Below are 27,268 nucleotides of genomic sequence, written 5' to 3'. Positions count from 1 at the left end.
TGAATCCTCTAATCTCAATTTCATTTCGCATCTAACCTCCGGTTCCTTTGGCCTTTCTTTATTTACATAACAACTCTCTACCATCCTAACAAACTGACACCTAACATTATAATTCACATTATCACCAACTTTATATTCTACACTTTCATCCGTTAAATTTATATTAAATAATTCCTTTTCCACTAGGTTTATTTCAGGCTCAATATAATTTTTATTCATAGCTTCTTCTTCATCTCTGATTTTACTAAAATTTTCTTTATTTGTTTCCCTGCTGTCCCTAGTTCCATAATTAACATCGCTAAAATTTGTGTTTTTATTCCTAACATTACTAACAACATCACCAATTATTTGCTTTTCATCACTAACATCATCGCTAACTATCTGCTTTTCATCACTAACATCATCGCTAACTATCTGCTTTTCATCACTAACATCATCGCTAACTATCTGCTTTTCATCACTAACATTGTCGCTAACTATCTGCTTTTCATCACTAACATCAGAAGGATTTTCAATATTCTCAACCGTAACCATTTTCAAAGTGTCAAGGTTCAAATTTAGATTACAAGCATCCATAAAATCTCGTCCCAAGATTACATCATGACTCATAGATTCATTTGCCACAACAACTAAATTAAAATGTACTTTATTTAAATTTTTCAAAACATAACATAGTATTTTTCCATAAGTTTTTAGGTAACTTTTGTTTAAACCATAATATGAACTTAAAACTGGTAATTTTGAAATGTCTTCTGGCACTTTGGATATTTTAATAAATGAAATTGGGCTTCCTGTATCTATGAGGCATTCTGCAATTAACCTGGTATTAGAATCGTTAACAAAATTAATTTCAACATATCTTACATATTTGTTTTCGCCCTCGTTCTTGTTTTTGTTTTTCAAGCATCTCGCAACAAAGTGTCCCATCTCTCCGCACGCATAGCATGATCCTTTCTCCCGTTTCGACTTCCTGCACTCATACGCCCAATGCCCTTTGGCATTGCAATTGAAACAACGAGTCTCCTTGCTGTCCTTGGGATCCGTTGATGTAGTCGGCCTGCCAACTCCATATAGCTTTGGCAAGCTTACATCCGCAAACGCCCTCTTTATGTGCCCAACATCCACAAAGCATTGAATATGCGCCTGATTGCGTAGCCCTTGATTGGGGATACCTTCAATGATGCAGCTCAACATTTCATCTGCATCAATATTAATGCCCTGAGCAAGCATTATCTTATCGTCGACATAACTCCCGAAACTTTCGCTATTTTTCCATTTGCGCCCTTCGAATTTGCGTCGTATCTCCAACTTCGATGATTTTCCCCTAAACGTTGAGATCAGCTCTGCCATTAGGTCATCCAACGGTAGCAACACGCGGTCTGCATCTGCGTGCAGCCACTCATAAGCTTTTCCCTTTATTTTGCTCAACATTAGCATCTTTACAAATTTTCCTTTTATTCCGTAAATGGTCGCGATATTTTGCAATTGAGTAGTCCATTTGCGGGCACACGACTCGCCAGAAAACTCACTCAACACCTGTGTTGCCATGCCCAACGAGACGTCGATGCTCTCGTTAAAATTTTCCACCGCCGCTTTACGTTCGCTGCTTCTTGCGTTTCTAGACTGGTCTCCAGCCTGGTTGTGCATGTCGCCTTCTGCATAATTGTCGTTCCTTCCACCGTCTTCGTTTTGTTCGCCGCCTTTTCCGTTGCTCCGTTTGCCTCTAATTCTAAGAATGCTGCCAGCCACTTCGTCACTGGCTTCATCATCTTCACCGTTAGTTTCGCCGTCTTCTTCGCTGTAATTCTCAATGCCGCCGTCCTCGCCTTTACTTTTTTCGCCGTCTTCTTCGTCGTAGCTCTGAATGCCGCCGTCTTTGCCATTACTTTTGTCTCCGTCTTTGCCATTACTTCTGCCGCCGCCTTCTTTCTGGAAAATTCCGCCGCCGTCTTCGAAAATTTCGTCGCTGCAATCATTACCCTTACTTTTATCGCCGTCTTCATCTCCTTTTTGTTTCGCCATTTCGTCAACTTTTCCACGAACTTCCTTTGGTACTTTATTTAACCGTAAGATCAATTCCTTTTTCGTTCCGGTTGTTGATAGCTTCAACACACTCAACCACCTTTTTAATTGTTCGATCGAAGCGTTATTTAATTCCATTTTATTTACTTTTTGTAATTAATTGGCTCGTGATCGGCCCACTTCTGATTTTGTAGGGGTATAACGTATTCCCCTGAAGTTAAACACCAACACAAATATGACTTCTAGTCTTTTCTTTTATTTAATTTAATTTGGTCTGTTCAGGATCACGGTCGGCGTTCAACTACTCTCGCTCTCAGCTCACGATCCGCATCAACCCCCGATTCACTGAGAGAGTGTGAGAGCGATGAGATTGAGAGAGAGAGTTAGAGAACAGTGAGCGGCATCGTACAACAACAACAACAACTTATTCTTAGAACTTACACGACTGATCTAGAAGGAATACAATAACATACACATACATACATACTACGACGTAGCAATCCTGCTACAGGAGTTACTGTTGAAACAACAAAACATTTTGGGACATCTTATAAATCTGTATACCAAAATGAAAGCATTATCGATGAACTTAATATGGCAGTAGATAGCTTACTAGCATCGAGCAGTGAGTTTCAAGAAAAAGACTCTGGTTGGGCAATAAAAAATTTCAATTATTTTGAAATTACTATAATAAAGCTAGAAAACATTCCTGCTAGCGGATACATTCAGGCCCCGAAGAATATAAGAGCCCGAAATGCACTTATAAACGTACAGAATACTGACGTATTTTGTTTCAAATGGTGCATACTGGCATTCATAGCTAACAAAACTCATGAGAGTGCTACCTTTATAACAGCAAAGCAAAAAAAGTATTCACGAGAGAAAATGACAAAGCCCACAACTTACCACATTAATATTAATAATGAAATAATTGTATATGACGGAATAAGATTGGATTTTTGAGGAATCGAGTTCCCAATAACGAATAAAGGGATTATCCATTTCGAGAAAAATAATAAAGACTTCAGTATAAATGTTTATGAGATCGACGCTGATGGTGATAAAATTATCGGCCCAACGTTTAGAACCAAATGTATTCAAACCAACCAGATCAATATATTGGGAATAAATAACGTAAACCAGGACAGTATGCATTACGCTTACATTATAAGTGTAAAAAGATTATGCTACTCACAGCATTCCAAGGCAAAATCAGGAGGATATTTTTGTGATAACTGTCTACAGTTTGAATGCGGAAAAGTGGCCTCGTTTTACTCTGAACCAAACACTACAACTTCATTCAAGGGCTTTCATAAAAAATTATCTCCTCCGGTGGTGATATATGCCGATATTGAGGCTGTTCTTGAAAACTATAGAACATGCCTAAATTCGTCTTCAACATCGTCAACAACAAAAGTGCAGAAGCATACTGCATGTGCCGTATCATTTTATATAGCACATAAATATAATCCGGATCTTAACGAATTGTGGACATATGAAGGTATGTAAAAACAATAAATAATTAATTTCTTAGTATTTTAAAAACTAATTCAAATTTTGTATAATTTTATAGGCGCTGACTGCATACAAAAATTCTGCAAATCACTAAAGGAAAAAACTACGAGCTTGTTTTACATGTACTGGTCGACCCCCAAAAACCCGATTGCTAGCACAATCCATGAACAGGAAGGAAATTGCTGTGCCTGTGAAAAGGAAATAAACGCTGACGATCTGGACAAATATTTTGATCAATTTTCTGGAAAATACATGGGTCCCATTCATAAAAATTGTAAATTGTTGTCTTCCCTTACGACTATTTAGATAGTTTTGAAAAATTTAAGGATACCCAGCTTCCTGACATTGATAGTTTTTACAATTCTCTCAGCGAAGAAAATTGTAGTATAGATGATTACAATTTTGCACAAAAGTTTTGGAAAACTTTTAACTGTAATACTATAAAAGATTATATAAAACTTTATTTAGAAAGTGATGTTTTAGTTTTGACCGATGTTTTCGAAAATTTTAGAAAAATTTGTCAGAAAATTTATAAGCTTGACCCTATTAACTATGTTACAGCACCGTTAATATCTTGGGATGCTATGCTCAAGTATACTAATGTAAATTTAGAACTTATTAGTGACGGAGACATGTACAACTTTTTAAAAAGAGCGATAAGGGGTGGGTTAACTCAATGTACCCAAAGAATTTCTATAGCTAATAATAAATATATAACTAACTTCGATTCAAGTAAACCAAATAACTACCTCAGCTATATTGATGCAAATAATTTATATGGTTGGGCAATGAGTCAACCCTTACCGCTTTCAGGATTTAAATTTTTAAGTAATGATCAATTAGAATCTTTCGATTTCAAAAATATTTCTGCTGATGGAAATGTAGGATATATATTAGAAGTGGATTTAGAATATCCTACTGATCGGCATGACTCGCATAACTACTTGCCTTTCTGTCCAGAAAACAAAGTTATCAGCAAAAACTTATAGCTGATTTATCGAATAAAAGCGAATGCATTATCCACTTAAAACAGCTTCAACTTTGTATACAGCATGGTTTAATTGTAAAAAAAATACATAGGGTTTTGTCTTTTACACAATCATGCTAGTTAAAGCCCTATATTGATTTAAGCACTGATCAAAGAAAAATAGCCGAAAATTATTTTGAAAAAAAATTTTTTAAGTTAATGAATAATGCAGTATACGGCAAAACAATGGAAAATGTCGCCAAGCGTAGAAATATAGTATTAGTAAAACATTATAAATCAAGACAAAATTCGCCAGGCTTCAGGCAACGCATAGCTAGACATGACTTCCATAGCGTTGAGATATTTGGGACAGATCTTGCAGCGATTGAATCAACACCATCAAAAATTATGTATGATAAGCCAATATACATAGGAGTTGCTGTTTTAGAATTATCTAAATGGTTAATGTATGAATTTTATTATAATTTTCTATTACTTAAAAGTCCTTCTTCGAAAATAATTTATATGGATACAGATTCATTTATTTTATCTTCAGAGGAAGACTTTTACGAAACTATAAAAGAAAATCCTGAACGATTTGATACCTCAAATTATAAACTAGGAAACCAATTTAATATAGTTCAAGCTAATAATAGGGAACCTGGCAAAATGAAGGATGAACATGCAGGTAGGGTTATGCCTTCTTTTGCTGGACTGAAGGCTAAGGCATACTCTTGTTTAGTTGATAAGGAAGGAAACGAAAACGAATGTATAAAAAAAATTAAAGGAGTTAAGAAATCAGTTATTAAAAAACTGAATCATGAAGATTATATAGAATGTATAAAATATAAAAAAACATTTTATGGATCCCAGCGAGTTATTCGAAGTAGGTCGCACATCCTCTATACTGAAATTATGAATAAAATAAGTCTTAATTATAAGGATGATAAGAGATATATTTTACCAGATAATTGTAATACATTGGCTCATGGTCATTATAATATTGAACATATATTAAGTAGTCAAAATTAAACCCGTTATTAAGTAAATGTTTATATTATAAGAATAAAAATTTGTAAATAAATAGATAAAAAATTAAACTTGTTATTGTTGCGTTTTATTACTTTAGCAGGTCATTTACAGATATCCATGAGTTGTGGCTGGAATCGAAACCGCTCCATTTTACAAGCACTTGATTATTTTTCCTTTTTATTATTTTCTCTACTAGGAAAGCATTTTTGTCTTTCACTTTTTGAAGTTCCTCTTTATAAAATGACCCATTAATAGGGGTACCCATATAATCTTGTATTTCATATGTTACGGGGTATGTAGACTTGACTTTTAAAACTTTAAAAACTTCTGTGGTCCAATTAGGTTCGTATCCCTTCATAAATGCTCCCTTGTATTTACTTATTCTAACAAAATCACCTACTAAAAATTTATGTTTTGGAAATATTTTTTGTATATTATATACCGATTTTAAAATAAACTCTTCATTTTTCGTGCAGACATCTATAGGCTTCATTTTATTTGTTCGGTGATATGAATTATTGTATTGATTTACGAGATAATTGATGTTATGAATCCACTTATATTTACCCTGCATACTAAACATTTTCCACATACGATTTTTTAATGTTCTATTAAAGCGTTCACATATAGAAGCCTTGAGATGCGTATAAGTATGATAATGATTTATATCAAATTTATCCATTAATTTCCTAAAAGTGGAATTAAAAAATTCTTTCCCTTGATCTGACTGAATATTCTTGGGTGTACCCTTTTTAAAAACAGATTTCATTGCCTCTGCTACATCCAGGGCAGACTTTGACTTAACTGCCTCGGCGTATGCATACTTTGAGAACGTGTCAATAACGGTCAGTAAATATCTAAAACCCTTATTTTCTTTCGAAAATGGTATCATTTCAACTAAATCAATTTGCCATGTGTCATTTATCCCTTTTTGAACGAACTTTCGCCGTATGAAGTTTTTTCGCGCTGCCTTATGAATTTTATCGACAACTTTTTGTTTGCTCATCTTAAGGTGTTGATTTATTAGTATTATTTTTTATTTGATGACGATGGTTGCTTAGTCAATAATGCTTGCTTATATACAAGAACATCCCTTTTTATTTCTGAACGCATCTTTTTTGATATTTCAAAACATAATCGTGTTAAATCTATTTGCACATCCTTATCATAGGTACCTTCTAAATCAGATAGTTGAATATCAAATTTTTGTAAAGATACACACTTAGGAATAATATGATTATTGTAAAGATATATTACTTGCTGTCTTAATATGGAGTTCCAACATAAAAATGTAGTAAAAAATATGCCTAATCTTAGTAATGATCTCCAGGACTCAGAATCAAACTCAATTTTGTTACCATACTGATTAATCACAAAAACGTACTGATTATCTGATTTCCTAAATCTAAAGTTACATTTTATGGAGTGCAAGCACGGATGATCAATAATTGTATCAGGCATCAAGAAGTCATACTGGTCCAGTTTCAACTGAATAAATTCCTTATACGTAAGAAGTTGCATCCATTCGTCTTTGTCAAATCCAACGAAATTATTTTTACTTTGCTGCATCCAAACCATCGGCAAAAATTTTCGAGTAGTTGGCAGACCACATTTCAATTTTATGTTATGAACAACATAATACTCGAATCCAAAAATGACTTCGTGGTCCTGTTTCCTGTAAGACTACTTTAAATAAACTGTTAATATGTTCTAGTCTTACCGGTATATAAAGGAGAAAGCCCTAGCAAGCACACCCTCAGTTGATTAAAAAATCTCAACCAATGATGAACACAGTCGATCGTAATTCAAGCATTATAGTAGATTTTCAATATGTACTTGGTAACAACAAACAAGTTTTCGTTAAGGAGCTGGCGTTTATGCCTGCTGGAACTGTTATACCTAATTTTTTCCATTTCAAACCGCCATATAACATAAAAGATAATGGATAATGGAGCTCTTAAGCAGCAGCACCTTAACCAGCAGAACGTAAACGGATTGGATTGGTCAGGTGGAGATATTCCATACACAAGTCTTGAAGAAATACTCACACCACTCAATAAGTATCACACAGTTCTTGTTCGTGGTGAAATTAAAAAGAATTTTTTAATCAAGTATTTATCGACAAACACTATCGATATAGATATTGGAAGAAGTTTAACTCAACTACCCAATTTTTTTACGAATTGTAGAATACAGAAGAAAAAACTTACACTTCGATGTTCATTAAATAATTTATTTAAGCTGTTTGTATTCTTAGAAAACACCAATTATGAAATATATAGTAATGGTGACACATGTGTTTAAAATTTAGTAAAAAGAAATTCATGGTCCTATCAGGTTGTCTCTTATTATGGATTCTTTTAAGAGATTTTTTGGAAATGATCCCCGTAAAAATGGATACACGCAACTTATTTATTGTAATTATTGCGGATCTGATACTCATTTCGAGAAGAACTGCTCCAAGAAACGCGACCAAGTGAATATTAATAAAACCTAATATAACTTAAAAACATTATATAAGCAATTAGTAATAATATAATATATTAAAATTCATTCCGAATAAAATAAATTTTTTTAATAAAAAATGATTACACAATTTATACATCCTTTTACAATGCTTATTTGTGGACCCTCAGGATCGGGAAAAACAACCTTTTTAGAAAATCTAATCACCAAAAAGAATGATCTTTTTAATATTTCAATAGATCGAATTATTTGGTGTTATGCAGAGGAGAGTGCCAAGCCCAATTTCGAAAAGATTGAATATTTTAAAGGAGTCCCTGAAACAGTTGAAAATGAAACGAATGAACCAATTCTTTTAATAATGGATGACTTGATGATGGGAGCCTTTAATAAAAATGTGTGTGAGCTGTTTACAAAAGGATCACACCATAGGAATTTATCAGTAATAGTGGTAACTCAGAACATATTTCATAAATCTTCGCACACCAGAGATATTTCACTAAATACCAAATACATTGTTGCTTTCAAAAATCCTCGTGATAAGCTTCAATTTCAATGTTTAGCAAGACAAATTTACCCAGAAAACCCCACGGAGCTATTTAGAATATATAAAGAAGAAACGGAGCAACCTCACGGATATTTACTTATTGATCTCACTCAGGGCATTAACGATCTCTTAAGATTTAGATCTGACATTTTTAATTCAGAATATTCTGTGTGCTATTCAAATGAAAATGGTTTACAAAAAGAGCCTAAATCGCTTGAAAGCGAACAAACATTTATTGTATGTGCTCAAAAAGGCCGACAATAGACTACGTAAGGCAATTATAAGCAATAGTAATAGTGACCTGGTAAAAACAATAGTAGAGATTGTATTGAACACATTACAGGGAAACCATAAAGTTACTAAATCCCATCTTAATGCTCTAAAAAAGTATAAAAATGCATTGCGCTACCTTTCGTGCCCAAAACGTACATTAAACTCTAAGAGAAAAGTCCTTATTCAAAAAGGGGGATTTCTACCGATTCTAATAACTTCATTGCTTTCTGGAATTTTTGGAAAACTATTAAAAAATGATTAAGAATAAACATAATTTAAGCAAAGTAATTTTAATGCATCCTAACAGCTATCAGAAATTGATAAACAATGATAGGGGAAATGAATTAATAAATATAAAATTTTTACCAATATTAAATAATAACAAAATAAGTGATTTCGATAAATGGATCAAAATTCGTCAAGAATTAAGTTACTATCAAAACAAAAAACGTAATAAATCATGGAATTTTCAAAATGAACAAAAAGCGAATCCTATTACAACCAAAACAATTGAAGCCCAAACCACTGATTGGATTGATATAAAACCCAGCACATCAAAATCAACATCAAAGTACGATCACTCACGTCCGGAAAAATTTGAGTTTCCCAATTTACCACCTGAAAGTGATAATGAGGATTTTAGTTCAAATACAAAAGAAAATGTTGTTTCAGATAAACGAAAAGTGAGTGATACCTCTTTTTTAGATAGTGAAACAGATAAAAAGAAAATAGGATTAGAGAAACCAGTGCTCAAAGCGAAGCTTAATGAACGACAACGCAAATTCAAAGCAAAACTACAAAAATTGAAAACGGAAACTTTACCTTATCAAAATTTTAAATATGTAACAGGACGTGAAAGGTTAATGCAATCGGTTAGAACAAAAAATTCAGTACAAACTGGTAAAAATAAATTAAATTGGATTTCGTATCATTAACTTCCATAAATATCAAATATGGGTTATTTAATAGAGATTTTTATCACATTGTTAAGTAACGACTCAATAAATGTATTTCCTGACAACGTAAAGTGTGCATTTACAAACATTGTTAACATTCCAGAAGACATGAACGATGATTGGGAAGTCGGTATTTCAGATATATATCTGAATAATTACATTAAATACACCTAACCAAGATAAAAATGTCGTTGAAGAAACCGAGTTTGTTAGTCTTATAAATGCTGAAACATTTAGGTATAAAAATGTATCCGTTCAAACGAATATTCCTGAAAATGGATTGAATTTTTTTTACACTGACATAATAAAACCAAGGTCAGTAGATAGTAAAAGACCGCGATGATGCATTATAATGGAAAGGAAAGAAATATTCAATTTAAAAATATTGAATATTACCCTTTGGACATATGGTCGCCAAATGAAATCTCAATACTCATTACTGATTCCAATGGATATAAGGTACCATTTGAAACTTCAGCTGTTCCGATTTTCGTTACTCTTCACTTTAGAAGAAGAAGAAGGTCAGGACTATAAATAATGCATACCCAAATGTTATTTATTTAGAACCAAAATAGTCATCATGGTGAAATCTTATCAGGATTATTATGTAAATCAGGGTGGGGGGGTCTTAAGCAACATCGGAACTATTTACATATCTCCGCATATAGTGCAACAAGGACGAGGAATAGGAAATTTTTTCAGCGGTCTTTTTAATTACATAAAACCACTTTTTCTTTCGGGCATAACTGCTATAAAAAATCAGGCTGCTGAGACTGGTAAGGCTGTAATCAATGAATTTGGGAGAAAGCCTTTAAGAAATATAATTCAAGAACAAAGTAAAATTGCTTTAAAAAATCTTTCAAATAAAGCAACTGATAAAATTACCCGTTTTCAAAGTGGAAGTGGAAAAAGAAATAAAAGGCTAGGTAAAGGAAAAAACGACTTCATTATACATCTAACGACATCGTAAAACGCAAACCCAAACGCAACATAAAAAAAAATCAGCAAGAAATTTAAATATTAAAGATATTTTTATTTTTTAGATGTATGAAAAGTGAATTAGATTTGTTGCGGCACACACCACGCAAAGTTCTATTCTAAGAACTGAAGAAGTCTCATACAACCCAATTGCTTCTTTGGACGGTGCCTCTTCAATCGAATTTGTTTGCTTGGGAAATGGTGAAACGTATCGAGATTTATCAAGTGTTTATTTACCATTTGTTGTGCAACTTAAAAAAAATGATAACAACAGCACTGAAGGAAATGCTGTTGGTGTTGTAAACAATATTCTACATTCAATATTTAGAAGTTTTTAAACTGTGGGAGTGACGCATCTGAAAGTCACTTGGCCTCCCAAGGTTTTTTTTTCCCAATCTGGAAGAATAACAGCAGGGACTCGAATGAAACCCTTAAAAATATGTTTCAAAATAGAAACAAGGTTGAGTTATTCGGAAAAGTTCATGGAAATATTTTCAATCAAACCATACTGCTTGTTAACAATGTTGATTTAAGAATAAATTTCAATATTGGATAAACAGCGTTTTATTTAATGGATACTGGTACTGAATCAAATTTTATTGGCTCATCATGTTTTACAAACAAAAAATGCTCTGTACCCATTCGCAAGGTTGAAGTCAAATCATTTACAATATATCCGGCAACAACACACTGTCGATAGACAACGCAGTTATTGATCAAATACCAAATTTTCTGGCCTTTTGTATGGTTAAGAACCGCTCATACTCAGGAAACCGAGGCTTAGACCCATTTTAATTTTAACATTTAAAAATTCTCCGCTTTAACCTATTGGTTAACGGAGTTCAAGTTCCTTCCCAGGCTCTGGAGTTCGATTACTCGAACGCTGAAAAGATTCAAAGCTCAAGAGGTTATAATATGCTTTTTAGATCATGTGGAATTAAACATTACGATCGTGGACTACAAATTACCAAGGAAATGTTTGATTCAAACAATTTTATATTAGCCTTTGATTTAACTGGTGATCAATCAAATTCAACTATATGTTCAAATTTAATCTCTCAAGGTACTATAAGAATCGAAGGAAGATTTTCGGAACCACTTGCTGAAGCAGTTACTTGCTTGGTATACTGTGAATACGATTCAATGATTGATATTGATAAGCATAGAAATATACGCTCTTTTAAAATGTATACTTTACAAATTGAACATTTTCTTTCTAAGCATTCAAAGACAAAATCTATTATTGAAGGATCTTTTCCTTCTGATAGGTTACCAAAAACTATTTTAAAGTATCCCGCACTAATAATTTTTAATATTTTTAAAATCTAACGCTTATAAATTTTGTTTTAATAAGCAACAACTGCAGGGATACTTTTCTAACACTTGCGGACATTATTGTATGCTGTTCGGTCTTTTTAAAAGTAAAAAGAAAACACTAAATTCTTTTTTAAGAAAATTCAAGAAAAACGACTATTCATTTAATGATAAATTAATAATAAAAATGTTTAAGAACCATTTTAAAAAATAAAAAACATATATATACATATATATTTAGGTAAAATTAAATCGTTTTATTTATGGTTTTGGAGCAATACGTTTGTTTAACTTATAATATTTAATCATTAGACTAAGGGCTTCCTCTTTCAGTGCAGGCAGCATATGACACTGACATGTGTCTGGTCCAGATGAGGCATCATCGTCGCTCCAGGGACAAAGTTTATAATGGAATCCAAACTTCGAATGGATCAACTCTTTTTCCTCTAAATCCTCCAAAGTAGCTTTTAGGAACTCCATCCTTTGTAGGTGTTGCTTGAAATGCATGCCTTCAAATTGCATCAAGAATAGTTCTATCTGTTGAGCGTACATTTTTAAGGAAAACTATTTCTTTTTGAGACTGATTTAAGACTGTTGTTGGATTTAAAAACTCAGCTCTTTATATTGAAGAATCTTATTTACTTTACTTATTTACTGATAAAAATTCAATTTGAGCACAACTAAATCTGTTCAGATCTTTTCCTTTATATACCATATGACTTATTCCATTCTCATTTAATTTCCTAAATGGTGTCTTTGTAGAAAATTTGTTCACATAACTTTTAGGTAGAAATATCCAAACATCTTTATCGTCCTTATCAGTTAAATACAGAGCTATTTTAGTTCCATATGGTGTCTTTTTCAGCTTACATCCAGTGATCTTATACTCAAATCCAATACATAGATTTTCAATTTTTGTGTAGCCAATCACAGGCTTCACGTCATTTAAGGTCTCTAAGAAGTCCTATAAAATTCAACAAAATTAGGTGATAAAGTATTTACTTTTAATTTATATGCATACCATTATTGATCAGCGTAAGTTTGGATTCGTCGTGCACTAGTACCTAACTGTTGTATACTAATTCTTTAACCAGAAATTACATGGTCTTTTATACTTGTCAAAAACTATACACTTCTATCAATTCATAAGGAGTAAATGAGATAACAATATGTCTTCATTATATGCACCAAAATACTTATTCAAACTATGTAATACTTGAGAATAAAGTTAGAAATACATATCAGTATGTCTATCTCTTTTTATATTTATATAAATCTTTCAATAGCGTTAAAATAAAGTTAGTATATATAACGTAAGAATTGTCCCTCAAATGCTATATAAGATACATTTTTTAGAGAAAAGTCAGTTTATTTTTAAAAACATCGAAATGGTGAAGTACCATTGCGAGTTGTGTTCAGAAACAAAATCCTTTACTACTCGCAGCGGTCTAAAAGCGCATACATTAAAAATACACAACTTCGCCTATCAGAAATCTAAATCCTCCTTTTATTATTGTTATTTCTGTCCTAAAGTACGGAAAATTTGGTTGCGATACGACTTTAATATGCATCGTCTATTGGTTCACAACGCAGAGTTAAAAAGTATTTGTAAGGCAAAGAAAAATTGTTCAATAAATAAAAAACAATTATAAGCCCTCAATTTTAAAATAGTTTTTACTTTATTTTTCTTTATGCATGGTGTATTTATAATTAAAAAGTTAAGAATCTAGGTCAAATAAAACATCTAGTAATGCGTCGTCATCTCCATCATCCAGCAAAGTTAAATAATGGTTAGTCGGTGGCGGTTGAGGTCCCATAAGTTCTTCAAAGATGTGGTCGTCGTTAGGAAAAACCTCATCTTCTGGCCTGGATAGGTCGTCGTCCAATTGAAATTCCTGTGCGCACTGAAATACATCTTCACCTTCTTCGTGTGTGATAAGGGATTCCAAGAAAGACTGCGTTGTAGTCCCCAATGGAAACTGGCTCCACTCAAGAGACTCCAATCCTGGGTCCCTATTTTGGGTCGACGATGCAGCCGGTTGAAATACGCTTTGTAGAAGGCGATCAACCGAATCTTCTGCTTCGGAAACCTGCACAAGTTCCAGATCCGAGTTTTCGATTATTTCGAGATCAGAATCTTGCGTGGGTGGTAATTCCGGGTTGTCAATCTCAACCTCGTTTTCCGAATCGATAAATTCTACGGTTAGATCCATAGGTATGCAGTACTGAGGCATTTGAAGAACTGATCCTGAGCAATTTGAGTGGTGTCATTTTTATAGTCCAGAATGTTCACTTAACAGGTTGACATCTACAGGGAGTGCATACAGGTGTGTTGTACTCATAGAACCAATCCGATTGGTTCTCGAACATAAGGAGCAGCCCAATACCCTAGCAGAATGGTTATTAGAAGGAAAACGAACACAAGGATTGATATCAAGTTACCGGGGGTGAACGTGGTGTAGGAGGGGTCTGGATGTAGGTAAATATCGAAGGTGTGCAACTTCGACATAGGTTAAGGAAAGGCAATCTCTGTGTAAGCAAGATATGAATAAATGGTAAGTTAAGGTCGGGCCACCATTGGCAGAAGATGTCGCGATGCAACCATTCGAATTTCCTAAGCCTTAAGCTAAAAGTAGCTATTTAAAGCGGTTGCCGAGGTTTTTAGGCGGTATTAAATGGATTTTGTATGAGTTGTTTTTAATTGCAAGCGTATACTCATCCCATAATCAGTGTGTTTGGTATTCCACGGATCCCTCCCGTTTTATTGCATTTCAAATATTGTGACCCCTCGTGCTCGTTCTGAGAATGAGCAGGAGAAAGTGAACGTGCGTACCCACGAACCCGAATCTCACCCCTACCCTCGAGTCCTTGCTCATGACTGCTTGTGCGCGAAGGTGTGAAATTTTAATTTTGTGAGTTTTGTTCAAAATGTGCAGTTTTTATTTTAGGGCTTAAAAAATGTTTTCCAATGATACCAAATTTTTTTTTTATACCTAAATAAATACCCCCTCACTAAAAAAAAAAAATTTGGTATCATTGGAAAACTCCTGTAAAATCATATCGAATCAATAGTACAGTCCAAAACACTATTGATTTAAAAGTTTTTATTAGCAATGCCAAAAAAATATAATTGAAATTATAAAGCATTGCATGATAGAATATAGAGCCATTAAATTCAACCTAAGAGTTTATGGTACCTATATTAAACAAACAGACGAAGGAGTTACTTTTGAAACAAAAAAACATTTTTGGACATCATATAAATCTGTATACCAGAATGAAAGCATTATCGATGAACTTAATATGGCAGTAGATAGCTTACTAGCATCGAGCAGTGACTTTCAAGAAAAAGTCTCTGGTTGGGCAATAAAAAATTTCAATTATTTTGAAATTACTATAATAAAGCTAGAAAACATTCCTGCCCCGAAGAATATAAGAGCCCGAAATGCACTTATAAACGTACAGAATACTGACGTATTTTGTTTCAAATGGTGCATACTGGCATTCATAGCTAACAAAACTCATGAGAGTGCTAAAAAAAGTATTTACAAGAGAAAATGACAAAGCCCACAACTTACCACAATAATATTAATAATGAAATAATTGTATATGACGGAATAAGATTGGATTTTTCAGGAATCGAGTTTCCAATAACAAATAAACCCTTTAGTATAAATGTTTATGAGATCGACGCTGATGGTGATAAAATAATCGGCCCAACGTTTAGAACCAAATGTATTCAAACTAACCACATCAATATATTGGGAATAAATAACGTAAACCAAGACAGTATGCATTACGCTTACATTACAAGTGTAAAAAGATTATGCTACTCACAGCATTCCAAGGCATAATCAGGAGGATATTTTTGTGATAACTGTCCACAACAAACATCAATGCGGAAATGTGGCCTCGTTTTACCCTGAACCAAACACTACAACTTCATTCAAGGGCTTTCATAAAAAATTATCTCCTCCGGTGGTGATATGCCGATATTGAGGCTGTTCTTGAAAACTATAGAACATGCCTAAATTCGTCTTCAACGTCGTCAACAACAAAAGTGCAGAAGAATACTGCATGTGCCGTATCATTTTATATAGCACATAAATATATTCCGGATCTTAACGAATTGTGGACATATGAAGGTATGTAAAAACAATAAATAATTAATTTCTTAGTATTTTAAAAACTAATTCAAATTTTGTATAATTTTATAGGCGCTGACTGCATACAAAAATTCTGCAAATCACTAAAGGAAAAAACTACGAGCTTGTTTTACATGTACTGGTCGACCCCCAAAAACCCGATTGCTAGCACAATCCATGAACAGGAAGGAAATTGATGTGCCTGTGAAAAGGAAATAAACGCTGACGACCTGGACAAATATTTTGATCAATTTTCTGGAAAATACATGGGCCCGATTAATAAAAATTGTAAGCCAAAGTACAAATTAAGTGATCCCTTCTTTCCTGTAGTATTTCATAACTTATCTAAATATGACATACATTTATTCATTACTGAATTAGAAGGAGACTTAAGCCCCATACCCTGTAATAAAGAGCTTTATATTGCGCTAATGCAGACAATTAAAATAAATTCATCAAATAGATATAAAATAAGATATATCGATTCGATTAGACTTTTAAATTCTAGTTTAGAAAAACTATCGAGCTACACGGAGGACAAAGATTTTAAAATTCTAAGTATTAAATTTCAGGGAGAAAAATTTAAGCAAATGCGTAGGAAGAATGTTTTCCCTTACGACTATTTAGATAGTTTTGAAAAATTTGAGGATACCCAGCTTCCTGACATTGATAGTTTTTACAATTCGCTCAGCGAAGAAAATTGTAGTATAGATGATTACAATTTTGCACAAAAGGTTTGGAAAACTTTCAACTGTAAAACTATAAAAGATTATATAAAACTTTATTTAGAAAGTGATGTTTTAATTTTGACTGATGTTTTCGAAAATTTTAGAAAAGTTTGTCAGAAAATTTATAATCTTGACCCTATTAACTATGTTACAGCACAGTCAATATCTTGGGATGCTATGCTCAAGTATACTAATGTAAATTTATTTAATGTATATATTAGAAGTGGATTTAGAATATCCTACTGATCGGCATGACTCGCATAACTACTTGCCTTTCTGTCCAGAAAACAAAGTTATCAGCAAAAACTTATAGCTGATTTATCGAATAAAAGCGAATGCATTATCCACTTAAAACAGCTTCAACTTTGTATACAGCATGGTTTAATTGTAAAAAAAATACATAGGGTTTTGTCTTTTACACAATCATGCTAGTTAAAGCCCTATATTGATTTAAGCACTGATCAAAGAAAAATAGCCGAAAATTATTTTGAAAAAAAATTTTTTAAGTTAATGAATAATGCAGTATACGGCAAAACAATGGAAAATGTCGCCAAGCGTAGAAATATAGTATTAGTAAAACATTATAAATCAAGACAAAATTCGCCAGGCTTCAGGCAACGCATAGCTAGACATGACTTCCATAGCGTTGAGATATTTGGGACAGATCTTGCAGCGATTGAATCAACACCATCAAAAATTATGTATGATAAGCCAATATACATAGGAGTTGCTGTTTTAGAATTATCTAAATGGTTAATGTATGAATTTTATTATAATTTTCTATTACTTAAAAGTCCTTCTTCGAAAATAATTTATATGGATACAGATTCATTTATTTTATCTTCAGAGGAAGACTTTTACGAAAATATGAAAGAAAATCCTGAACGATTCGATACCTCAAATTATAAACTAGAAAACCAATTTAATATAGTTCAAGCTAATAATAGGGAACCTGAAAAAATGAATGATGAACATGCAGGTAGAGTTACTCTTGTTTAGTTGATAAGGAAGGAAACGAAAACGAATGTATAAAAAAAATTAAAGGAGTTAAGAAATTAGTTATTAAAAAACTGAATCATGAAGATTATATAGAATGTATAAAATATAAAAAAACATTTTATGCATCCCAGCGAGTTATTCGAAGTAGGTCGCACATCCTCTATACTGAAATTATGAATAAAATAAGTCTTAATTATAAGGATGATAAGAGATATATTTTACCAGATAATTGTAATACATTGGCTCATGGTCATTATTGATTGATTAATATTGAACATATATTAAGTAGTCAAAATTAAACTCGTTATTAAGTAAATGTTTATATGTTTATATTATAAGAATAAAAAATTGTAAATAAATAGATAAAAAATTAAACTTGTTATTATTGCGTTTTATTACTTTAGCAGGTCATTTACAGATATCCATGAGTTGTGGCTGGAATCGAAACCGCTCCATTTTACAAGACTTGATTATTTTTCCTTTTTATTATTTTCTCTACTAGGAAAGCATTTTTGTCTTTCACTTTTTGAAGTTCCTCTTTATAAAATGACCCATTAATAGGGGTACCCATATAATCTTGTATTTCATATGTTACGGGGTATGTAGATTTGACTTTTAAAACTTTAAAAACTTCTGTGGTCCAATTAGGTTCGTATCCCTTCATAAATGCTCCCTTGTATTTACTTTTTCTAACAAAATCACCTACTAAAAATTTATGTTTTGGAAATATTTTTGGTATATTATATACCGATTTTAAAATAAACTCTTCATTTTTCGTGCAGACATCTATAGGCTTCATTTTAATTGTTCGGTGATATGAATTATTGTATTGATTTACGAGATAATTGATGTTATGAATCCACTTATATTTACCCTGCATACTAAACATTTTCCACATACGATTTTTTAATGTTCTATTAAAGCGTTCACATATAGAAGCCTTGATATGCATATAAGTATGATAATGATTTATATCAAATTTATCCATTAATTTCCTAAAAGTGGAATTAAAAAATTCTTTCCCTTGATCTGACTGAATATTCTTGGGTGTACCCTTTTTAAAAACAGATTTCATTGCCTCTGCTACATCCAGGGCAGACTTTGACTTAACTGCCTCGGCGTATGCATACTTTGAGAACGTGTCAATAACGGTCAGTAAATATCTAAAACCCTTATTTTCTTTCGAAAATGGTATCATTTCAACTAAATCAATTTGCCATGTGTCATTTATCCCTTTTTGAACGAACTTTCGCCGTATGAAGTTTTTTCGCGCTGCCTTGTGAATTTCATCGACAACCTGTTGTTTGCTCATCTTAAGGTGTTGATTTATCAGTGTTATTTTTTATTTGATGACGATGGTTGGTCAATAATGCTTGCTTATATACAAGAACATCCCTTTTTATTTCTGAACGCATTTTTTTTTGAAATTTCAAAACATAATCGTGTTAAATCTATTTGCACATCCTTATCATAGATACCTTCCAAATCAGATAGTTAAATAACAAATTTTTGTAAAGATACACACTTGTAAAGATATATTACTTGCTGTCTTAATATGGAGTTCCAACATAAAAATGTAGTAAAAAATATCTAATAGCCTAATCTTAGTAATGATCTCCAGGACTCAGAATCAAACTCAATTTTGTTACCCACTGATTAATCACAAAAACGTACTGATTATCTGATTTCCTAAATCTAAAGTTACATTTTATGGAGTGCAAGCACGGATGATCAATAATTGTATCAGGCATCATGAAGTCATACTGGTCCAGTTTCAACTGAATAAATTTCTTATACGTAAGCAGTTGCATCCATTCGTCTTTGTCAAATCCAATGAAATTATTTTTACTTTGCATCCAAACCATCGCCCGCAGTTGATTAAAAAATCTCAACCAATGATGAACACAGTCGATCGTAATTCAAGCATTATAGTAGATTTTCAATATGTACTTGGTAACAACAAACAAGTTTTCGTTAAGGAGCTGGCGTTTATGCCTGCTGGAACTGTTATACCTAATTTTTTCCATTTCAAACCGCCATATAACATAAAAGATAATGGATAATGGAGCTCTTAAGCAGCAGCACCTTAACCAGCAGAACGTAAACGGATTGGATTGGTCAGGTGGAGATATTCCATACACAAGTCTTGAAGAAATACTCACACCACACAATAAGTATCACACAGTTCTTGTTCGTGGTGAAATTAAAAAGAAGAAATTTTTTAATCAAGTATTTATCAACACACATTATCGATATAGATATTGGAAGAAGTTTAACTCAACTACCCAATTTGTTTACGAATTGTAGAATACACAAGAAAAAACTTACACTTCGATGTTCATTAAATAATTTATTTAAGCTGTTAGTATTCTTAGAAAACACCAATTATGAAATATATAGTAATGGTGACACATGTGTTTAAAATTTAGTAAAAGGAAATTCATGGTCCTATCAGGTTGTCTCTTATTATGGATTCTTTTAAGAGATTTTTTGGAAATGATCCCCGTAAAAATCGATACACGCAACTTATTTATTGTAATTATTGCGGATCTGATGCTCATTTCGAGAAGAACTGCTCCAAGAAACGCGATCAAGAGAATATTAATAAAACCTAGTATAACTTAAAAACATTATATAAGCAATTAGTAATAATATAATATATTAAAATTCATTTCGAATAAAATAAATTTTTTTAATAAAAAATGATTACACAATTTGTACATCCTTTTACAATGCTTATTTGTGGACCCTCAGGATCGGGAAAAACAACCAATCTTTTAAATATTTCAATAGATCGAATTATTTGGTGTTATGCAGAGGAGAGTGCCAAGCCCAATTTCGAAAAGATTGAATATTTTAAAGGAGTCCCTGAAACAGTTGAAAATGAAACGAATGAACCAATTCTTTTAATATTGGATGACTTGATGATGGGAGCCTTTAATAAAAATGTGTGTGAGCTGTTTACAAAAGGATCACACCATAGGAATTTATCAGTAATAGTGGTAACTCAGAACATATTTCATAAATCTTCGCACACCAGAGATATTTCACTAAATACCAAATACATTGTTGCTTTCAAAAATCCTCGTGATTAGCTTCAATTTCAATGTTTAGCAAGACAAATTTACCCAGAAAACCCCACGGAGCTATTTAGAATATATAAAGAAGTAACGGAGCAACCTCACGGATATTTACTTATTGATCTCACTCAGGGCATTAACGATCTCTTAAGATTTAGATCTGACATTTTTAATTCAGAATATTCTGTGTGCTATTCAAATGAAAACGGTTTACAAAAAGAGCCTAAATCGCTTGAAAGCGAACAAACATTTATTGTATGTGCTCAAAAAGGCCGACAATAGACTACGTAAGGCAATTATAAGCAATAGTAATAGTGACCTGGTAAAAACAATAGCAGAGATTGTATTGAACACATTACAGGGAAACCATAAAGTTACTAAATCCCATCTTAATGCTCTAAAAAAGTATAAAAATGCATTGCGCTACCTTTCGCGCCCAAAGCGTACATTAAACTCTAAGAGAAAAGTCCTTATTCAAAAAGGGGGATTTCTACCGATTCTAATAACTTCATTGCTTTCTGGAATTTTTGGAAAACTATTAAAAAATGATTAAGAATAAACATAATTTAAGCAAAGTAATTTTAATGCATCCTAACAGCTATCAGAAATTGATAAAGGAAATGAATTACTAAATATAAAATGTTACCAATATTAAATAATAACAAAATAAGTGATTTCGATAAATGGATCAAAATTCGTCAAGAACTAAGTTACTATTAAAATAAAAAACGTAATTAATCATGGAATTTTCAAAATGAACAAAAAGCGAATCCCAAAACCACTAATTGGATTGATATAAAACCCAGCACATCAAAATCAACATCAAAGTACGATCACTCACGTCCGGAAAAATTTGAGTTTCCCAATTTACCACATGAAAGTGATAATGAAAATTTTAGTTCAAATAAAAAAGAAAATGTTGTATCAGATAAACGAAAAGTGAGTGATACCTCTTTTTTAGATAGTGAAACTGATAAAAAGAAAATAGGATTAGAGAAACCAGTGCTCAAAGCGAAGCTTAATGAACGACAACGCAAATTCAAAGCAAAACTACAAAAATTGAAAACGGAAACTTTACCTTATCAAAATTTTAAATATGTAACAGGACGTGAAAGGTTAATGCGATCGGTTAGAACAAAAAATCCAGTACAAACTGGTAAAAATAAATTAAATTGGATTTCGTATTATTAACTTCCATAAAAATCAAATATAGGTTATTTAAAAGAGATTTTTATCACATTGTTAAGTAATGACTCAATGAATGTATTTCCTGACAACATAAAGTGTGCATTTACATATTTCAGATATATATCTGAATAATTACATTAAATACACCTAACCAAGATAAAAATGTCGTTGAAGAAACCGAGTTTGTTAGTCTTATAAATGCTGAAACATTTAGGTATAAAAATGTATCCGTTCAAACGAATATTCCTGAAAATGGATTGAATTTTTTTTACACTGACATAATAAAACCAAGGTCAGTAGATAGTAAAAGACCGCGATGTCTTCGTGTAATGCATTATAATGGAAAGGAAAGAAATATTCAATTTAAAAATATTGAATATTACCCTTTGGACATATGGTCGCCAAATGAAATCTCAATACTCATTACTGATTCCAATGGATATAAGGTACCATTTGAAACTTCAGCTGTTCCCATTTTCGTTACTCTTCACTTTAGAAGAAGAAGAAGGTCAGGACTATAAATAATGCATACCCAAATGTTATTTATTTAGAACCAAAATAGTCATCATGGTGAAATCTTATCAGGATTATTATGTAAATCAGGGTGGGGGGGTCTTAAGCAACATCGGAACTATTTACATATCTCCGCATATAGTGCAACAAGGACGAGGAATAGGAAATTTTTTCAGCGGTCTTTTTAATTACATAAAACCACTTTTTCTTTCGGGCATAACTGCTATAAAAAATCAGGCTGCTGAGACTGGTAAGGCTGTAATCAATGAATTTGGGAGAAAGCCTTTAAGAAATATAATTCAAGAACAAAGTAAAATTGCTTTAAAAAATCTTTCAAATAAAGCAACTGATAAAATTACCCGTTTTCAAAGTGGAAGTGGAAAAAGAAATAAAAGGCTAGGTAAAGGAAAAAACGACTTCATTATACATCTAACGACATCGTAAAACGCAAACCCAAACGCAACATAAAAAAAAATCAGCAAGAAATTTAAATATTAAAGATATTTTTATTTTTTAGATGTATGAAAAGTGAATTAGATTTGTTGCGGCACACACCACGCAAAGTTCTATTCTAAGAACTGAAGAAGTCTCATACAACCCAATTGCTTCTTTGGACGGTGCCTCTTCAATCGAATTTGTTTGCTTGGGAAATGGTGAAACGTATCGAGATTTATCAAGTGTTTATTTACCATTTGTTGTGCAACTTAAAAAAAATGATAACAACAGCACTGAAGGAAATGCTGTTGGTGTTGTAAACAATATTCTACATTCAATATTTAGAAGTTTTTAAACTGTGGGAGTGACGCATCTGAAAGTCACTTGGCCTCCCAAGGTTTTTTTTCCCAATTTTGGAAGAATAACAGCAGGGACTCGAATGAAACCCTTAAAAATATGTTTCAAAATAGAAACAAGGTTGAGTTATTCGGAAAAGTTCATGGAAATATTTTCAATCAAACCATACTGCTTGTTAACAATGTTGATTTAAGAATAAATTTCAATATTGGATAAACAGCGTTTTATTTAATGGATACTGGTACTGAATCAAATTTTATTGGCTCATCATGTTTTACAAACAAAAAATGCTCTGTACCCATTCAGCAAGGTTGAAGTCAAATCATTTACAATATATCCGGAAACAACACACTGTCGATAGACAACGCAGTTATTGATCAAATACCAAATTTTCTGGCCTTTTGTATGGTTAAGAACCGCTCATACTCAGGAAACCGAGGCTTAGACCCATTTTAATTTTAACATTTAAAAATTCTCCGCTTTAACCTATTGGTTAACGGAGTTCAAGTTCCTTCCCAGGCTCTGGAGTTCGATTACTCGAACGCTGAAAAGATTCAAAGCTCAAGAGGTTATAATATGCTTTTTAGATCATGTGGAATTAAACATTACGATCGTGGACTACAAATTACCAAGGAAATGTTTGATTCAAACAGTTTTATATTAGCCTTTGATTTAACTGGTGATCAATCAAATTCAACTATATGTTCAAATTTAATCTCTCAAGGTACTATAAGAATCGAAGGAAGATTTTCGGAACCACTTGCTGAAGCAGTTACTTGCTTGGTATACTGTGAATACGATTCAATGATTGATATTGATAAGCATAGAAATATACGCTCTTTTAAAATGTATACTTTACAAATTGAACATTTTCTTTCTAAGCATTCAAAGACAAAATCTATTATTGAAGGATCTTTTCCTTCTGATAGGTTACCAAAAACTATTTTAAAGTATCCCGCACTAATAATTTTTAAAATTTTTAAAATTTAACACTTATAAATTTTTTTTGATAAGCAACAACTGCAGGGATACTTTTCTAACACTTGCGGACATTATTGTATGCTGTTCGGTCTTTTTAAAAGTATAAAGAAAACACTAATTTTTTTTAAAGCAAATTCAAGAAAAACGACTATTTATTTAATGATAAATTAATAATAAAAATGTTTAAGAACCATTTTAAAAAATAAAAAACATATATATACATATATATTTAGGTAAAATTAAATCGTTTTATTTATGGTTTTGGAGCAATACGTTTGTTTAACTTATAATATTTAATCATTAGACTAAGGGCTTCCTCTTTCAGTGCAGGCAGCATATGACACTGACATGTGTCTGGTCCAGATGAGGCATCATCGTCGCTCCAGGGACAAAGTTTATAATGGAATCCAAACTTCGAATGGATCAACTCTTTTTCCTCTAAATCCTCCAAAGTAGCTTTTAGTAACTCCATCCTTTGTAGGTGTTGCTCGATAAGCATGCCTTCAAATTGCATCAAGAATAGTTCTATCTTTTGAGCGTACATTTTTAAGGAAAACTATTTCTTCTATCAATTCATGTGTAGTAAATGAGATAACAATATGTCTTCATTATATGTACCAAAATACTTATTCAAACTATGTAATACTTGAGAATAAAGTCAGAAATACATATCAGTATGTCTATCTCTTTTTATATTTATATAAATCTTTCAATAGCGTTAAAATAAAGTTAGTTTATATAACTTAAGAATTGTCCCTCAAATGCTATAAAAGATAAATTTTTTATAGAAAAGTCAGTTTATTTTTAAAAACATCGAAATGGTGAAGCACATTGCAAGTTGTGTTCAGAAACAAAATCCTTTACTACTCCCAGCGGCCTAAAAGGGCATACATTAAAAATACACAACTTCGCCTATCAGAAATCTAAATTCTCTTTTTATTATTGTTATTTCTGTCCTAAAGTACGGAAAATTTGGTTGCGATACGACTTTAATATGCATCGTCTATTGGTTCACAACGCAGAGTTAAAAAGTATTTGTAAGGCAAAGAAAAATTGTTCAATAAATAAAAAACAATTATAAGCCCTCAATTTTAAAATAGTTTTTACTTTATTTTTCTTTATGCATGGTGTATTTATAATTAAAAAGTTAAGAATCTAGGTCAAATAAAACATCTAGTAATGCGTCGTCATCTCCATCATCCAGCAAAGTTAAATAATGGTTAGTCGGTGGCGGTTGAGGTCCCATAAGTTCTTCAAAGATGTGGTCGTCGTTAGGAAAAACCTCATCTTCTGGCCTGGATAGGTCGTCGTCCAATTGAAATTCCTGTGCGCACTGAAATACATCTTCACCTTCTTCGTGTGTGATAAGGGATTCCAAGAAAGACTGCGTTGTAGTCCCCAATGGAAACTGGCTCCACTCAAGAGACTCCAATCCTGGGTCCCTATTTTGGGTCGACGATGCAGCCGGTTGAAATACGCTTTGTAGAAGGCGATCAACCGAATCTTCTGCTTCGGAAACCTGCACAAGTTCCAGATCCGAGTTTTCGATTATTTCGAGATCAGAATCTTGCGTGGGTGGTAATTCCGGGTTGTCAATCTCAACCTCGTTTTCCGAATCGATAAATTCTACGGTTAGATCCATAGGTATGCAGTACTGAGGCATTTGAAGAACTGATCCTGAGCAATTTGAGTGGTGTCATTTTTATAGTCCAGAATGTTCACTTAACAGGTTGACATCTACAGGGAGTGCATACAGGTGTGTTGTACTCATAGAACCAATCCGATTGGTTCTCGAACATAAGGAGCAGCCCAATACCCTAGCAGAATGGTTATTAGAAGGAAAACGAACACAAGGATTGATATCAAGTTACCGGGGGTGAACGTGGTGTAGGAGGGGTCTGGATGTAGGTAAATATCGAAGGTGTGCAACTTCGACATAGGTTAAGGAAAGGCAATCTCTGTGTAAGCAAGATATGAATAAATGGTAAGTTAAGGTCGGGCCACCATTGGCAGAAGATGTCGCGATGCAACCATTCGAATTTCCTAAGCCTTAAGCTAAAAGTAGCTATTTAAAGCGGTTGCCGAGGTTTTTAGGCGGTATTAAATGGATTTTGTATGAGTTGTTTTTAATTGCAAGCGTATACTCATCCCATAATCAGTGTGTTTGGTATTCCACGGATCCCTCCTGTTTTATTGCATTTCAAATATTGTGACCCCTCGTGCTCGTTCTGAGAATGAGCAGGAGAAAGTGAACGTGCGTACCCAAGAACCCGAATCTCTCCCCCTACCCTCGAGTCCTTGCTCATGACTGCTTGTGCGCGAAGGTGTGAAATTTTAATTTTGTGAGTTTTGTTCAAAATGTGCAGTTTATTTTAGAACAGAGAAAATTATACCATTGGAAAGGGCTTGGAAAATGCTTTCCAATGACACCAATTTTTTTTTTTTTTTTTTTATTTAGGGGGTATACTATTTACGGTAGCGGAGGTCATCGTCGTTTTTTGCCTTTTTCAGTCGAGTAGTGGGAATATATATAAAACCCTTTGTAGCTCTATAGTGAAATTCTGCACAATACTTTTCCCATCTTTCAGGTCATTGACATTGATTCTTTTCCAATCGGGGGACACAGCTTATTCATCACTTATCGTTCTGCGATTTCGTTGCCGTTGTGGGATTTTGGCTTTTGCAATCGGTCCGTTTCAGTTGAGACCCGTCTACATTCGCATCCACTCACGTGTTAAAATTTATTGTTTGCAGAGCTCACAAGATATGGCGAAC

General features: G+C 32.8%; 3 protein-coding genes across 6 annotated transcripts; 1 reads left to right on the top strand and 2 right to left on the bottom strand.

Annotated features, from left to right (window-relative positions):
- Positions 1–630: 630 nt before the first annotated feature.
- Positions 631–2,436, bottom strand: LOC127010736 (uncharacterized). Its single transcript, XM_050885375.1, has 2 exons — positions 865–2,436; positions 631–809 (listed from the first exon to the last, which is right to left on the bottom strand). Exons 1-2 carry the CDS (start codon positions 2,158–2,160, stop codon positions 798–800), a joined length of 1,308 nt encoding a protein of 435 aa, XP_050741332.1. The 5' UTR covers positions 2,161–2,436; the 3' UTR covers positions 631–797.
- On the top strand, positions 2,387–16,515 carry LOC127010751 (uncharacterized). The gene is made up of 4 exons (XM_050885426.1): positions 2,387–2,404; positions 3,268–3,523; positions 3,596–3,811; positions 16,285–16,515. The coding sequence occupies exons 1-4, from the start codon at positions 2,387–2,389 to the stop codon at positions 16,407–16,409; spliced, it is 615 nt and encodes a 204-aa protein (XP_050741383.1). The 3' UTR covers positions 16,410–16,515.
- Positions 13,724–27,268, bottom strand: LOC127010738 (uncharacterized). 4 transcript variants are annotated; one of them, XM_050885379.1, is made up of 3 exons: positions 27,225–27,254; positions 26,365–26,451; positions 13,724–14,455 (listed from the first exon to the last, which is right to left on the bottom strand). In XM_050885379.1, exon 3 carries the CDS (start codon positions 14,299–14,301, stop codon positions 13,786–13,788), a length of 516 nt encoding a protein of 171 aa, XP_050741336.1. In that variant the 5' UTR covers positions 14,302–14,455; positions 26,365–26,451; positions 27,225–27,254; the 3' UTR covers positions 13,724–13,785. The 4 variants fall into 4 exon arrangements, with proteins under 4 accessions (XP_050741336.1, XP_050741335.1, XP_050741334.1 ...); XM_050885378.1 differs by lacking the exon at positions 26,365–26,451 and adding an exon at positions 14,510–14,596; XM_050885377.1 differs by lacking the exon at positions 13,724–14,455 and adding an exon at positions 25,579–26,310.

The sequence above is a fragment of the Drosophila biarmipes genome, chromosome 2L (assembly GCF_025231255.1).
Source record: "Drosophila biarmipes strain raj3 chromosome 2L, RU_DBia_V1.1, whole genome shotgun sequence".
NCBI lineage: Eukaryota > Metazoa > Arthropoda > Insecta > Diptera > Drosophilidae > Drosophila > Drosophila biarmipes.
Note: the sequence above shows the minus strand (reverse complement) of the source record. Positions and strands in the feature narration are given on the sequence as shown.